This window comes from Sinohyriopsis cumingii, chromosome 10 (assembly GCF_028554795.1).
Source record: "Sinohyriopsis cumingii isolate HCF-2022 chromosome 10, ASM2855479v2, whole genome shotgun sequence".
NCBI lineage: Eukaryota > Metazoa > Mollusca > Bivalvia > Unionida > Unionidae > Sinohyriopsis > Sinohyriopsis cumingii.
This window is the reverse complement of record NC_142970.1, coordinates 1,812,391-1,830,368: the sequence shown is the minus strand read 5'-3', so window position 1 is coordinate 1,830,368 and position 17,978 is coordinate 1,812,391. Positions and strand designations below refer to the sequence as shown.

Here is a 17,978-nt window from a genome sequence, read left to right as displayed (position 1 = left end):
ATCTGTAATGTGGATATATTCAAACTTATCTGTAATGTGGATATATTCAAACTTATCTGTAAAGATAAGCATCTGGTTATGCGATAAAATAAGCACCACTGGTGATAAATGCTAAATATTTGCTCATGTATTGGGTTGGAGCAAATGAGGGCTAGTACAGGTTGTAAAAAATGTAAATACTTTTCAGTTACTTCTTTCTTCTATAAAGCTAACTTTAAAGTTTTTATACACGTTATAAATTTGAAATATTTGACAGTAAATAAATGATCAGATAAAAAGATTCACTTTGAGTTGTCACAATTTGCAGCTAGTGTTTCTTTCAGATTTGCATGTAATTGTGATAACAAACTAGTCCCAATTATTAACAAGCTAGTCCCAATTATTAATAAGCTAGTCCCAATTACTAATAAGCTAGTCCCAATTACTAAAAAGCTAGTCCCAATGATTAATAAGCTAGTCCCAATTACTAACCTAATAAGTCCAATAACAAGCCGGAAATGGTATGTATAAATCTGTAATTAAATTATACTCGTTTAGTTAAATTATACTTGATAAATTCGAAAACCTCGGTGCTGTCAAGGCGCTGGGTTTCTGGCGTTTTCCACAGACATGTAGTGTCCAATATTTTGTCAAAATATGTTTTTAAAATAATGTATTACTGTAAATTGTGAATCGCAAACATGATCTCTCCATTTTCACCTAGTTATCTCTTTGTCTCTTATAGCGGCACCTCGGTTGGTAAGGTAACTGACTTGTCACCCACGGACTTAAGTTCGATATATGCCCATGTTTTCATTTGAATAATTAAACTTTTTTTGTAAAAACCAGAAATGACAGCTCATAAGAGAAAGATTTAAGAAGTATATGAGAAATGAACATGAATTTGTAAGCAGGCGTAGTACATATTGAAAAAAGATGAAGAGTATTGAAAAGGTAATATATATATATATATATTGAAAAAGGCAATATTTCTGTTGAATTGATGGATCGATAAAGCTTAAACCTAGTCTAGGTGGTATTGACCTTCATAAACACCAATATCAAGGCAGTGGCCACTCCAGAAAAAAGATATAGTTGTACACATGCATTGTACATACTGAGCATGCACGATAAATTCATACTGGTAAACAAAAGTATTTCAGCAGTTGAAATAATTAGAGATATTTTTAGTTTAAATCTTTATAAGTAAAATATTCACTGAAAATATAGTAAATAATCAGGCAAGAGATCCAGAAATAGGCAAAACACGGAACAATATGTAATTAAGCACGTTACAAGAAACAAGCCATTTGTGATAACCAGTTTATTTCGATATATTCAAATTGATGAAACTCATAAAGACTCCTGTCTTCCAGCTCAATCTACAAGCTTTTGTCTGTTTTATTTCACAAGGGAGACATTTATTCCAGAAGTTGTCTGTATGTAAAGTAGATAGTTGGAATTTTGTATTCTTGTGTAATAAATGACCCAAAAAATTATTACTTAACTTATGGCAAATAAGTACAGAAATGAGACTCTAATCTCTTTCTTTTTTTTTTCGATGAATTGTCTTTGACACGCGACTGCACAAGCGATATCACAATATATTCGATGTATTTAAATATAACACTAACATCACCATTTTTAACTGATATCTAGCAGTGATACCATAACTTATTTTCTCTTGAAATGCAATTGTATCGTTGATAAGTCATCGAGAAAGACAACAATATCTTGAAGAAGTCAGAATACAGGTACATCCTTTTCTCTTATCTCCATGGTTGGAACAGTTGGTATACGTTGCTCGATTGGTATTTCGTTTATTTCGACTCTGCACAATTCGCAAACAAACCTTAGACTTGAAATGACTGAGACCGATCCTTGTTTTTTTAAAAGATGATGTAAGTGGATAAATAATGGATTACAAGTGTATGCAGAACTGAGATCTAACTTTGTTCACTTGCATCTGACAGGTACGATGTGCAATGGAACCCTGGGAAATGGCACTACTCCCTCGTTCAAATGTACTAAAGAAGGACAAACCACAGAGAAAACAACGTCCACGGCAAAACCCGAACCAGAAGTGGATATTTTGTAAGTGATGTGTGCTTTGAATGAAACATTCGTGCGGTACATTACATGATCCGTGATTTACATAAGGGTCGTGATGTATGTTAAGGTTTTGAAATAAATGGTCGTGCTGAATAGTGTGTGTGCGCGCGCGCGTGTGTGTGTGTGCGTGTGTGTGTGAGATTTGGATTTTTAACGTAGCTTTAACAATTTTTAGTCATCGCTACAATGTCTGCAGTGTGTCAGTGTTTAGTGATGTCAAGCACTGGGGTACCATGCCGCAGACATGTGGCATCATTTCCCACCCAGTCACAGTATCCTGACACCAGGTCGACCAGTCCAAACACTAACCTCTTAATGCTGAGGGCCAAACGAGACAGCTGTTAGTAACATTTTCTGTCTTTGGTTTTACTTGGCCGGACATCCTAGGCTGTATAAAGTCAACTCCGAGAAAATAACAAGCATTTTCTCTTTAAAATTGTCCAAGGGACGGGTGTCTGGATGTTGAGGAACAAGGAACTTAAAGGAAAAGAGAGACACTGCTTCATAGAAATGAGAGCAAGTCAAAAAAAGTAAAAGGGGAAAAATGACTCTATATGTGCATCACGCAATGGGAAATGAGAGCAGACAACCATATAGCAGATGATCCAGAAAAGACTAGTGAAAAAGAGGGAGAAGATGAAAAGGACATGTCACCAACGCTGAATTTGGAAGGACAAACCACAGAGAAAACAACGTCCACGGCAAAACCTGAACCAGAAGTGGATATTTTGTAATTCGTGTTATATAGTAAGTGATCTGTGCTTTGAATTAAACATTCGTGCAGTATATTATATGATCCAGGATTTAAATAAGGTCGTATTGTATGTTAAGGTTTTGAAATAAAGGGTCGTGCTGAATAGTGTGTATGTGTGATTTGGATTTTTAACGTAGCTTTAACAATTTTGTAGTCATCGCTACATCGTCTGCATTGTGTCAGTGTTTAGTGATGTCTAGCACTGGGGTAACATGCCGCAGACATATGACATCATGTCCCACCCGGTCACATTATCCGGACACCAGGCCAACCAGTCCAAACACTAACCTCTTAATGCTGAGGGCCAAACGAGACAGCTGTTAGTACCATTTTATGTCTTTGGTATTACTTAGCGGGACATCCTAGGCTGTATAAACTAAAGGGTCGTTTTGTATAGTAAGACTTTGAACTAATTGTTTGTATTGTATAGTAAGGCTTTGAACTAAAGTTCGTGTTGTATAATAAAGCTTTAAACTAAAGGGTCGTGTTGTATAGTAAGGCTAAAAGAGTCGTCTTGTATAGTAAGGCTTTGAACTAAAGGGTCGTGTTGTATAGTAAGACTTTGAACTAAAGGGTCGTGTTGTATATTAAGGCTTTGAACTAAAGGGTCGTGTTGTATAGTAAGGCTTTGAACTAAAGGTTCGTGTTGTATAGTAAGGCTTTGAACTAAAGGGTTGTGTTGTATAGTAAGACTTTGAACTAAAGAGTTGTGTTGTATAGTAAGACTTTGAACTAATGGTTCGTGTTGTATAGTAAGGCTTTGAACTAAAGGTTCGTGTTGTATAGTAAGACTTCGAATTAAAGGGTTGTGTTGTATAGTAAGACTTTGAACTAAAGGATCGTGCTAAGAGTCTTTTTTGATGCATCACAATAATATAGGCAAAAATGTTCTGAACTTACAATAATTCCAAATTAATGTTCCAGTCAAAGAATATTATCGATGAGACTTTGCATTTTATGTGACTAATAATTTGAGTAAATAAATCCACCCGTATGAAAACTGAACACAACACTAAGACTGATTCTGCTTCAAGACGATAAGGCAAGAATGCGTAACGTTTAGATAAACAAGATGATAAAGCCCTCTGCTTGATCTAGGTCGCAATAACGTTTTTCTGAAGATACTCTATCACTTTATGGAAGTTTCTATTCTAGAAGATTCTGAGATCAGAATCAAGATTGTATCTTTTAATTCAAATTCAGGAAAACATACTTACATTAATAATGATCTTAATATTTAATCAACACTCAGAGAGAAATATTAGCTTTGTATTATGTTGTTTACAAAATAAATGTTCCTGGTAAGTGAATTTGATTTTGGACAAGGTCAAATACTAAATACAAATGTATATTATCATATATTCATTGTATAACAGGGTGCTTTTTGAGAGATGATTACTGTGCCATAACAGGAAATCTTGTCGCGGTCAGCGTGACACATAACAGTTAACTTTGACGTATGGCCTAGGCCACAATAATCGCTAGCCTGCGATGGGGGTTATGTTCCTGTTTGGGGCATGATTGATTTCTAAATTGACATAACGGTTAAAGGCATAGATAAGGTAAGGTTAATTTGGGGTTAAGTAGCGGCAAAATCTCAAAGTTTAAATAATCCTGGGAAAAAAATTGCGCCATTGAAAATAAGTGTCATAAAATGTGTTTCAAAAGAAATTAGTTGTTAATAAAAGCGGAATAGAGAGAATTATTCTAACTGTGATGGGCGTGTTAAAATTTTGGCGATTAGATAAAGTTGATTCTAATTGGCTAAGCTAAATGAGAGGGTGTTTCCCAGTCGAAAGTCATTATTTTAAGCATTGTTCCCGAAAGTTTGAACAAAGTTTCAGCGGAGAGCGAAGAAGTCAACTCCGAGAAAATAACAAGCATTTTCTCTTTAAAATTGTCCAAGGGACGGGTGTATGGATGCTGAGAAACATGGAAAAGACAGCAAATCTAAAAAAAAAAAGTTAAAGTGGAAAAATGACTATATATGTGCATCACGCAATGGGAAATGAGAGCAGACAACCATATAGCAGATGACCCAGAAGAGGCTAGTGAAAAAGAGGGAGAAGAGGAAAAGGACATGTCACCAACGCTGAATTTGGAAGGACCGGAAACAACCAGATTATGCAGGAATGCTGAGCAAATAAATTCGATCATTCACTCGATTTTATGATGAAATTTGGTTTATCGATGTAACAGAACGGCTAATTGCATTTCTTATAAATTTTGTAATTTCATTTCTAGGAGAAAGTCTATCTTTCAAATCTCATCTTCAATTTCATATTATTTGTTTAATTTATTAAGCTATTATATTTTACATACGGAGGACTGTGTTGTTCTATTCTGTATATCTGCTTAGATATCCATTATTACATCCATTGATTTCATACGTTATATTATTATTTACTCGATTTGAGAATAACACCGTGGTCGACCATCTCCTAGATAATGATAACCAAACTAAACCACCGCCACGTAATAAATGGACCATATATATATATATATATATATATATATATATATATATATATATATATATATATATATATATATATATGCCTGGAGTAGGCATGGTCAAGGGGCTAGGCATAGTGACCTGTCTCGCGTCTATTATTGCCTATATGCACAACTTTTGTCCACTGGATCATTGTTAAAAGCCATTCCTTGAAAACGTCACAAAACTGCACGTTTGAAACGAACTGAAATCGACTCAATTATGATCGAATCAAAGCTTAAGTCTCAATTCAAAATTCCAGCGTGTTTTTCAATAATCTTTCCGGTTATGCAGTGTGTATAAATACATTTCTTTTACTGTTTGCTCGGCAGTGGTTTCTTCCTGTCCTATTTTGCAGGACGGCGGTCAGTATATCGGTATCATGCGCAGTAGCGGTGACAGTGTGCCTCACCCTGTATTGTTGCTGCTGTCAGCGGAAAAAACGGGAGTCGCATCCTTCTAGAGCCAAGACCATGTGGATCAGACGGTCTCTCGGCAAGCAGTGTAGGTAACCTACATTTGGAACTTTAGGTCTCATATCAGAAGGAATGCCTTACCAAGTCCTCACTTTTTTTATTGAAATAAAATTGGGTTTTCACCACATCTTTTCGCCTCAATTATGTTAAGGCGTTTCTTTTTTAAAAGAAACCTCGCTGCGATTCATAAAATTGTCTCTGTGTGTGTGTGTGTGTGTGTGTGTGTGTGTGTGATTAGGATTTTTAACGTAGCTTTTACAATTTTTCAGTCATATCGCTACGATGTCTGCAGTGTGGCAGTTTATAGTGACGTCTAGCACTGGGGCATCATGCCGCAGACATGTAGCATTATGTCCCACCCAGTCACATTATCCTAACACTAACCTCTTAATGCTGACCGCCAGGCGAGGAAGCTATTAGTACCATATTTTGTAAGTCTTTGGTATGACTCGGCCGGGGTTCGAAACCACGAATTCCAGTGTCCGAGGCGGACGCACTAACCACTAGGCCACCGGAGCGGTGTAAAATTGTCAATGTATGGTTGCATGAAAAAAATTGTATCAAGGTAAAATATGGCACATTTGAAATTCTCACGAACAGATTTAATCGCCCACGATTGCATTTTTTTTTTCTACTCCCTAAGAAAATCATAACTTTTACCTGGAGTTTCCTGGAGATTAGCGAACATGTGAGGAATGTAATTTACACTCAACAGAAAGCAACATTAATTAAGATCTAAACAGAAGAGAGAATGTCTATTGATTTCAGCATGTTTGCTTTTGCCAAGGGTGACAAAGCAAACGAATTTAATTCGGTCATTTTTAGAAAAGTCATTGGCTCTAAAAAATTTCAAGTCAGTTCGTTCAGAAGTAACTATTCACAGAAAAGGACATCTTACTTGAGCTGATTATTTTATAATGACACCTAACCCGGGCGGATCTTCTTAAAATGACACCAAACCTTAGTTGATCTTTCATAAGTTTTGTCCAAGGTAGTACTTAACATAAGTAAGGTAGTATATGAATCTCAACAGACGAGTTGGAATTCATCAACAACATAAAAAATGGAAATAATATACAAGTAACTTACTTTTCACTGTGCTATATTTAGGAGCACACCATAACAAAAAATGTACACTTGATTCGGAATAACCTTAAGGAGCCTACCATTAAAAATATTCACTTCGTTCGGAATGACCTTTAGGAATCTACTGTCTAAACATATACACTTGATTAGGAATTACCTCTAGGAACTCTCCATTAACGTGGCGCTCTGCAGTTTCGTATTTTGCATAGAGTTAGATGTTTAAGGAAAAGAATTTCCCAGTTTTCCTCAATGGTGATACTGGCTATGTATCAAAGCCCTTGTATATCTTAGGCAAGGAACTCTTAATTCTCTTTATTGTGGTGTATGATTGATGTGTGTTACATGGATATAGAGGGTACATCATGACCTTACTTCAAATGTGCATCTTTAAAAAAATGCTAGCTCTGTTTGGTCACTTTCACTTCCTGGGCTTCAGAGGTAAACTGTAAAAAAGAGCCGATAACCTTTTTATTACATTTAGGATATTTCATAATTCATTCGCGGCATTATCATAAGCTGGTATTGTCTTGTCTGGCATAATTCCTTTTCCATAAGGTAATAACTGCTAAAGATTGTTGCTTTATACCAATTCAGGCTGATTATTTAGCACAAGAGAGCAGTCATTTTAGTTAGCTGTGTGCTTAGATCATGTACATTTTTCCACAAGTACAATATCCAGAGAAATTTCAGCCATATTACACGTATGACAGCCGTGTTTTTATTCTGCCTTCTTACTCTGTGATAGATACTTGGTATATTTTGCTGTTACAGGGTTGGAAGGTAAGAGGAATGTAGGACGAAGCAATAGTGGCCACATCATGTCATCATCCACATGGTCTGAATATAAACCTTTATTCATTTTCCGTAATTTAGGTGTTTATTTCTGTCTATTAAAAATAGCAGCAGAGTGCAATAACGATTTATCCGGCTGGTGCAGCTTATCCCGTTTATTCCATCTGGAATGTCCATATAGTCTACAAAACCGTGCATTTTCACCGTCTTTGAACTGCAACTTTGGGATCACTCACTCTCTCTCTCTCTCTCTCTCAATGTGTGTAATATCAGTGTTGGTTTTTGTTCAGTGGACAGAAACAACCATATGGTTGGGACGCATCGCACCCTACTGGTCAGTAGCAATGGAAACAGTCCTACGGAAGATCAAGGAAGCAAAGAAACGAAAAAAGGTATGAATTTACATATATATTATATGGTGAAAACTGACTAGGTGTTGAAATGCTTTTTCAAACGGCTTGGACAGACAAACGGACGGATTTCATTACTAAATGACTGGCAGCTAATTCGCGGTCGTTCCAGTCTGTTGTAAGCAGTTATTGGCAGACATTTGCCGATAGAAATATATTCAAGGAGTCTACATGAACAGTTTGCATATTACCATTATTGACATTTACTTGGATGTGTCCCTTTTGTCACTAGGTAAAAAATTTGATAGATTATATGAACATAAAGTCAGCATTGAGGCATCTTATTCCAGATCATCGCCTTTTTTCCACTAAAATTTGATTTTCTGGAGGATGTTCATGATTTCATCAAATGTGAGCCCTATCAATCCATGTTCAGAGCTACGAATCTTATTTTAGATTGAATATTGCCATTGGGATCATATTGCCATCGAGATCATATTGCCTTTGAGATCATATTGCCATCGAGATCATATTGCCTTTGGGATCAGATGGTAGAGTTTTCTTTTATAACATACTTCAACCCTAAAGATTTTCAACATTACCTTCATATCTAATAATTATATGTTGACAGGTGATAAAAATGAAGATAGACTAAATCTGGTGAAAATAACTATCACGAATCCTTCAAATGAACACATTAATGCTGACCAGTAACTGTTGGAGACAAGGAAACAAGGTAAAGCAGGTTTGAATGCAGCGGATGAAAAAAGAGAGCAGAGAGAAAGAAAAGAAAAAAAGAAAAGAAAGAATGAATGAAAAGAAAGAAAATCGGATGTGCTTTTAATGGCGTACACTTTAGCATGAGATACTTGGTTCACACACACACACACAACACATACATACATACACACACACACAAACACACACACACACACACACACACACACACACACACATATATATATATATATATATATATATATATATATATATATATATATATATATATATATATATATATATATATATATAATCTTCATTGCGAAACTTTGAAAAGAATGTCAGATAACTGCTTTTCTTCTCTTTTCTTTTACGTCAATCCACAATATGAATTAATATTTGGCTTTACACGATTTGAGGATCAATTATTTAAAAGTATTCTGAAAAACTACTCGAGATACTTCTTTTTTTCAGAAGAAACAAATCAATGACGAATGGAGGAAAGTTTTACTTGTAAGAAGAAGGTTGTGAGATTTTTAACCAGAAGTCTTTAAACGAAATATCGCAAGACAATGAGACAGCTATGGAACAAAAACTGGTGGAAAGCGGACCTGAATTTTGAGAGTTTTATTTTGAATTCTACTGCCATGTCAGCCCCGACTTTGTGTAATTGTGCATCCGTTTGAACTATATGTTCTTTTTGTTTCGAACTCCATACAGGAGTTTGATGTATACATTTTTCTTTAGTTGTGTTTTATCTTTCCCATAAACTCAAAGAGTTCCCCATTGTATGCTTAGGCCTATATTTTTTTAACGTTTTGTTGTAATTTTTTATTTTTATTACTTGAACTGAAAATAGATGTGGTGTGTGAAAATTTCAGAATTAATTTGTATAAATCCATGTTTGTTTTATGGCTTTTAATATCTTGTGTAAAACATTCTATATATTTCTATACAACCAAACATATTTGTATGAAAGAGTTCACAGAGTCGTCCAAATGCATTATGGGTAAAAGCTTAATCTAACGTACGAAAAAGGCAACTATTGATTGCTGGGGACACTTAGTTGAAATAGATGCTGATCATTTACGATCATGAATTCGGATACTGTTACACTTGAATTCATTATTCATGATTATGATCTTCCTTTTTGGTACCAAAGCCTTTCAACTATGTCCTCACCTTCAGATGACACTCTTATGTTTTAATACCAACTGAAGAAACATATGCATATCCAACAGAATCTTTCATTATGCTGAGTTTTGAAGAGCTCGACTGTGAAAGCAGGTTGTCATCAGACTTAAGAAAGGGAAGCGGCGTTGACGCATCGAGAACATATAGTAGATTCATGGATGAAGAATCAAACAAATGACACAGTTAAGTCATGGTCGGCTTCTCAATTTGATTCTGTATCAGGAGATTTGACCAAATGAAATATGGTTCTCAGAGGAGCTATCAATCAAATCATCTTACATTATGTCGAAAAATCCATAACTTTACAGTACACCGTATGTTATCAATTGCAGATATCACAGACCAGGAACTGCAGTCAATGTGCCGTCACCTCAGAATATAAAATGTTCTTTATATTTAGAATCCCTAGCAGACGACATTGACTCACGTGCATTATTTGTCGCATTTATGGATATGTAACAATTGCATTCTGGAGGTAGTTATATATATATATATATATATATATATATATATATATATATATATATATATATATATATATATATATATATATATATATATATATATATATATATGGTAGATATCTTTTTGGGAAATTCAAATTGCTAAATTTATATTTTGTGTATAGTTTTGTCCAAGCAGAATCACAATGGTACCGTTAAGATGATCGAATGATGTCACATGTTTTTAAAGCAACAAACGGGGGCTTGTTGGAGGAACAATGACTAAAAAAAATTAATGAAATATGCTCTCTTTGATCGCGTAACAAATACACGATAATATGTTATAGATATTCAGTTGAGAGAAAACTTGATTTGATATCAAGTTGAGAGAAAACTGAACATTGTCTAAAAATGGAGTTAGCACCATAAACATAATCACAGAGCACTTTTACACAGTCGTGTATGTTAAATATAGCTCCACATTGCGGGGATATTTGTATCTTGTAAATTACCTTGTTTTATTCCTTAATTACAGTTGGAACGTGGAAGTTTTACTACGAGGCGCCGTAGGGGACAAACGTCGGTCCAACGAGAAAGTAGCAGTTGAAATTCCAGTAATACGTGTTGATTGCCATTGTTGATGTTGCTAATTTTTTGAAATTTTAATTGTTGACGTAAATAGCGGTGGATGAAGGTTACATTTCTATATGGAGCTTTTACATTAACGGTTGAAGTACACAGTGGTGTTTAAATTAAGTATTGGGAACTTCAGTTTCACGTGTTCAATCAAACTGTTTGCAACGAAAGTTCTATCTCACATGTCTGTTTTGACATGTTATATGTTGATTTACACAGCCGTGGTGGAAGATTCTATTCCCTATGTCCAGTTTTTAGATTTTAATTTTGTAATTACTCAGGTGTGGTTTAAATTGCAATGTTGAATGATGCAAATTCCAGCTTCATCTGCTGAATCAAACGGTTTGTGCTGAAAGTTTCGTTTTATTGGTCGAGTTGAAGTTTATCTGTTCAGTTACACTGCAATGGTTGAAAGTTATATTTCCTATATCGATGTTTTAGCTTTAATCTGTACAGTTACACAGCGGTAGTTGGAAGTTCCATTCCCTACGTCGATAATTCCAATTTCACCATCTTCCCTAGCCAAGATTCCGATGTGTTAACCCTTTCTAATGCTTGGCGGCTCGTATATATATTTCAGAGCTTTGTCGTAAAGGCAACTGTTGGATTTCATGAGTTGTCTTCCTTAGTATGTAATGCCAATTAACCAATAGCGTGCAACAAGGGTGCGTTGTACGTCGTCTGAAAATGATGGAGGTAACTGACTTCAAACGGATACTTTGCAAGTTTAATGTCGAAAGTATAATTATATACCAGAGAGAAGCCATTACATGTGTATTTGCACAAACACATTCCGGTTGTTTGCTCAACTTGTTTCCATCTTGTAGGAACAGTGTTCAAATGTGAACAACTTGATTTTGATTGGATGCAGTGGATTGCCGCCGCATCGAATGAAATTCACAGACCCGAATCACCGAAATATCTTAACGATCTGCCAAGGTGTAGATAGGGTTAACACACCGAAACCTTGCCTAGCGAAGATGCAATTTCACATGCTAAAGGGCGAAATGAGGACGATGGGGTCCCAAATTATAACTCCTATATCACTGAAGAAATTCTGTCAACTATTCATGGAAAAATGAATGTTTTGTTTATGAAAATCAAGTTTTTTAAAACAAAATAATCTGCTTTAATTATAATGCGTTTGAAACGAATTACAAAATTTAGAGACCCCCTAGCATGCGAGCTCGATGCGATGCAACTTTCGCATTTTCTAAGGCCGCTATTGCATTGATACATATGTATTTAAAGACATTTTTGTCCATAAATGTCTTCTAAGTTATGTCCTTGCAGAGTTAATTTTTGTCACCAAAATATCAATTACAAATGTTGTCTTTTTATGTTTGTATACCATTACAATTAAAGGGTTCTGATAGTAGTATAATGTTGGAAAAATGAATCGTTGTAACGTTTTTGCGTGCGTGCGGCGAAATGTTTACTTTGTCGCCCCTTTCGAGGAATACAAATGTAGTGTGAGTCAACAGTATTTCCACCTGGATTTAATCAGGGCAGGGGAATTATCCTCCCCAAAGGGCTCTTTAAACTTTTATTTCATGATCAAAAAGTACAACTCATTTTAGGATTAAGGGGCTGATCGAGAAAAATAGTTTCGGGGAGCTTCTGTATTTTAAGCGTTTCCATGACATAATTTTAGCCATCTAACTGTAAAAGACACGTGCTATAGAAAACATTCCAGTTGCCAGGCGCTCATTTTTTAATTTTTTTTTGGAGGGGGGGACAGGGACGTTAGTGTCGCTGGCTACTAAATCCCATTTGTCTTTGAATTGTTGCTGTTTTTTTACTACTACTACTACTAATAATAATAATAATTATTATTATTATTATTATTATTGGTATTATTATTATTATTGTTGTTGTTGTTGTTGTTATTATTATTATTGTCGTCGTCGTTGTTATTATTGTTGAATAATGTATAAAGGAGTCATTGATTTACAATTTCAAAAATCCAACGTTGCATATGTGGTTATTCCATTGGAAAGAAAATTCATGTTTACGTTTGTGAAAAATAAAAGGGACATTTTGCAGCTGAAGAAATGGTAAATTTTTGGGAAAACCCTTGGCACATTGTAAAATACAAAAATAAATGTAATGGCTTGGTTCAGTAAAAGGAAGAAGAAAAAAGAAAAGCCTGCGACGCCATTCTAAAATGGCTAATCTCGTAGTGGGGGTGGGGTGGGGTGACGTCATTAATTAAGTGAGCCAGAGATGTGCCGCTCATGGCACCAAAATGTTGTACATTTTTGCTGCGTACAATTCTATTGTACTTATTTGTTTGTCACACCTTTGTTACAGTCTTCCATTGAAAGGAAATACTTGGTGTTAGTGTATTGTACTCAAAAAGACTCATCTCAACACAAAGTAGGGTGCGTATGACGCATAAAGCCCTTGATAAACTCGACTAAACACAAGGGCGGGGCTTGCATTTTGATATCACGATCAACACAGTGATGTAAATGGTGTGACCCTGACCCCATTCCCCAAATGTGGAGCGAGCATGTTCCAGTATTAATTATCTTACCTTCATAATAATTTAAGCAACAAAAAACAAAATTAAAAAAAAATTAAGCAAATTTAAAATTTAACTAAAATGTAATGCCAATTTTCTATGTGACTGTGACCCAAAGGTCAAATGGGCGAGAGTGCGTGTCGCAGAGGTGCAAATGCCACGGCACACCAGGTTCAGTGATGTTCGCCGTTAGACATAACACAACCAAACAGTAGTGGACTGTAAGTTTTACCAACTCTAAATTTAGTGTCTTATTTTATATTATCAACAGTTTCGTAAACATTAATAGTTTGTAACCTATGACAACATTTAATTTATTATTATTATTATTATTATTATAGTTGTTGTTGGTTTGGTGTGCTTTTGTTGACAAATGTGATGTATAATATACCTTTCATAGGGTATTATGTCATCCATTTCGCCATTTCAGCAGAAGTGATCACACACTTGTTTTTCGCATTTCAGGTATTTCGTACGTTTCTTTGTAGTGGCTAAAATACCGGACATAGTTCGTTTGTTTCTTTGTAATGGCTAAAATATTAGACATATTCATAGATATTTGTTCCTCCAACGTAATGGCTTAACATTCACATTATAAGACAAATATCTCATCGTGTGCCTTCAACAAATAGGGTAATGATGCAAAATAAAGTCATAGCTCATTTGCATTCAACAACTTGGATTTAGATTTTGCACCTTTTTAACGTAGCTTTATTTTTTTGTCACATTGGTACGATATCTGCAGTGTGGCAGTTTATAATGATGTCTAGCAATGGGGCATCATGCCGCAGACATGTAGCATTATGTCCAACCCAGTCACATTACCCACCGCTCTGGTGGCCTAGTGGTTAGAGCGTCCACCTCGGATGCGGGAGGTCGTGGGTTCAATCCCCGGCAGAGTCATACCAAAAACAAAAATGGTACTAACAGCTGCCTCGCTTGGCGCTCAGCATTAAGAGGTTAGTGCTAGGACTGGTCGGCCTGGTGTCAGGGGGAGGGGGTTTGATGACGGATAGCTCGTTTGTGTTGTTCGTTTCGCTTGCATCTTTATAAAATTTTCGTCATCGTCTTCCTATAGGTTAATAGCTACCTTGTATCATTATTTTTATTGTCATGTATCTCAATAACTATTATTCACGTATATCTGAAAACGTAAGCCTTTAATACCCTGTCCTGTACATATATTCTTGGAAAACATATGGATAACTATATATTAGTAATTCCCTCTCCAAAATCATCCATGTTTATCACATCTTATTTTTATACAGGTGAAAAGTTGTTTTTTTAACAAGTGAATGTATATTTTACTTTTTTATTGTTGTTGTTGTTGTGGGGTTTAACGCCATTTTTCAGCACGATGGGCTATACATGGCGGCCAGTATTAATGGTGGAGGAAGAACCCGGAAAACCCCGGAAAGAACCACCGACCCACGAGAAGCTACTGGCAAGCTTTCTCACATGCCCACATTGGCTGAATCTTAGACTCGAACCGCCGCAGACAGAGGTGAGATGGCAGTGATCCGTAACGAAGAGCGCTTTAGACCACTCGGCCACTCGGGGCCCCTTTACCTTTTTATATGCTATTGTATTTATATATTGCGCCGATGTTTACTCTCAATTTGTATGCATGCATTTGTTGTATTTTAAAAAATCAGAATTAAATAGATGTACATGTTGATTTTTTTTTCCGTTCTTATTTATTTTGGCGTTTTAATCGAGTTAGATAAAATTCAATTAAAATCTTTTCTAATTCCGTCCTTTTTTGACAAAAATAACTTTAAAGAATCGAAAGAACAGTTGTTGTTGTTGGGTTTAACGCCATATTTCAGCACACGATAGGCTATGCATGGCGGCCAGTATTAATGGTGGAGGAAGAACCCGGGAAAACCCCGGGAAGAACTACCGACCCACGAGAAGCCACTGGCAAACTTTCTCACATACCCACATTGGCTGAATCCTGGACTCGAACCCACGCAGACAGAGGTGAGATGACAGTGATCCGTAACGGAGAGCGCTTTAGACCACTCGGCCACTCGGGGCCCCCGAAAGAACAGAATCAGTCGTCAATAAAAGAACTTCTTTGTATTGAAAATAACCGTGAACAGATGAGATACTCGACCAACCAGCAAACCCCTGACCTTGAACTGTATGATCCACGAATCAACACTACTTTCTTGAACCAGATGCAGTGCGAATAAAACACATGATGGAAAAAAACACATCCAATATGATTTGAAGGTCATGATAAAATCAAAATGAAAATTTCAATTATAGTTACTGATGACTTTTAACATTTTACCCACATCCCGATCAGATAAATCAGGAAGTTGTCTCTTTTTGACTCCCATATTATTATGTACTTTCTATACACAAGAAGAACCGGCCTATTTAATCTGGAGTGAATTGCATGAAATAAGCTAGAATTTGCTCAAAACTACAATATCGCCAATGTGACCATGACCTTTTGCCCACAATTAAAAGTCAGGTCTTTTTACTCAAGTGCACAAAGCGCACGCAATCGTATCTTGGATGTTAAAGAAAACGTAATCGCAAAAAAGCTTAAATTTTCAAGCCAAAGAAAAAACGTTAGGGTAAACGTCAGTGACTCTTCTAACTTTAGAACCATTAGGGAAATGTTAACTACAGGTTATCACTATATAAGAACAAAAAATCATAAACATGTGCATCAAACTCAAGTTAACGCGCGGAAACAATATCGCGTACGGACTGAAGGAATTCGTTTTTATTGTACCATCTCTCCATTCCACTCCATACCCATACCTTTCCTGAATGGGGACGGATGTAAGGGTGCGGTGACATGATGGCCTGTTGTGATGATTAGGCAGAAATTATTATATCGTAAGCTTTGAAGTTTCCTCAATAAATTTAACACTTATAACGATATGATGGAAGCAGTCATGATTAACCCCAGACGATTAACTTCTCCAATCAGAATTTAGGTTTATCTAACCGCCGTTTTTAACATGCGCCCCTCTAGGTTTGAATTTCTTTTACATATTTCCCGCTTCCCTCAATAAAACTGGCTCTTAAAAATTTCAACTTATGCAATTATTTCAGCAGTCATTTCAATCGTTAGCATTTCGATCAACAAAACCAGAGATTTACCCTTGTCCAGTTTCTCCTGACTCACGTTTCAAATTGAACCTCATTGAGAATCAGTCATGTCCATACCAAATGAATTCAAGTCCTGGATCCTCAAACATGCCATGGACTTGATTCCGTGATTTAATTCACACAAATTAATTTAATAGTATTATGTGCAAAATTGACATCCATCTGCAAAATTCACAATGTTACAGCGTGAAACAACAATCACTATTTTTTTATTGTGATCAGTGTTAGTAACACGAAATCATAATCTCATGGCGGCAGCGGGCTATATCAGTTGATGAGCAGTTCTCAAAATGTTCAGCAGTTGAATGACTGGTATAGTTTCCCTCCCTCTGAGGCCTCGCTAAACGTGGTGTGAGAGGCTCCGATGAGGATTTGGCATGGGAATGACAGCATTATATTGACAGTAATTTCCAAATTTGACAAATGGCTTGAACTAAATGATACCTATAAGTTACAGAGAACGTTGTTCATTCCTTTTGCACGTGAAGTGAGGATATGGCATAATTGTTTACGCTTGTACAGTTCTATTTGGGAAATATCGAGGAGAAAGTATTGTTATGTATATTTGATTTAATTATATCTGATTTAATACATATTTCTTTCAATTTAATTGTTTGTCAGTTTTTTTTCAATTACATGATATTGTAATGTAAATTTATTCACTAAAGATGATTATTTTGTCAGAAAATAGTTTGACCTTCACTGTTAGTTTATAAACACCAGGTGTTGATCTAAGTCCTGACCTTGTTTCAAAATTTGTAGCAACCATCGTAAACAAGTTCTATTTTATTTTAAAATGATTGGTTGTTCTCGAGGTCATGATGGGACTTCATGCTTAAGATGTAAACAATTTTTTTATATTTTTTATTTCTTAGACTAAAATGATTAGTTTTCGTCAGGGTCACACTGGGTAAACGTGATCTGTAACAAGTACTTGCCTTCTATAACCTTCGAGAAGATGATCACGTGACCCATTGTTTACATTAATAATACGATATAACCATGTTTGGGAGAATTGTTTTCAGTAGAAACTGGGTTGCTAAACTGTTAGTTGTATTTTGTGCTGTTTGGAGTTATTTCAAATTTCTTGGATTCAAAAGGATAATTTCTGTTGTTTTTCTGGAAAATACGTGTGCTCATGTAATATTGTGGAAACAAGAACAGCTTTTTATATAAAAAATTATTCAGCTATCAGAAACCGGAGTGATAATAATTGTTTCTACAAGGAACTATAGACTTCAACACTACAGATTGCAGTATACGTTGTCGTCTTCCATCTT

At 35.7% G+C, this 17,978-nt stretch overlaps 1 protein-coding gene across 1 annotated transcript in view; it reads left to right on the top strand.

The window, feature by feature from the left end:
* The window catches only part of LOC149789486 (uncharacterized), a 55,478-nt gene extending 40,237 nt beyond the window's left edge, over positions 1 to 15,241 (top strand). The window contains exons 3-7 of the mRNA XM_089971500.1: positions 1,953 to 2,073; positions 5,698 to 5,843; positions 7,984 to 8,085; positions 8,675 to 8,779; positions 9,238 to 15,241. Coding sequence (XP_089827626.1) covers positions 1,953 to 2,073; positions 5,698 to 5,843; positions 7,984 to 8,085; positions 8,675 to 8,757 — 452 coding nt within the window. The 3' untranslated portion in view covers positions 8,758 to 8,779; positions 9,238 to 15,241. The remainder of the gene's footprint in view (positions 1 to 1,952; positions 2,074 to 5,697; positions 5,844 to 7,983; positions 8,086 to 8,674; positions 8,780 to 9,237) is intronic.
* The last annotated feature ends 2,737 nt before the right edge of the window (positions 15,242 to 17,978 follow it).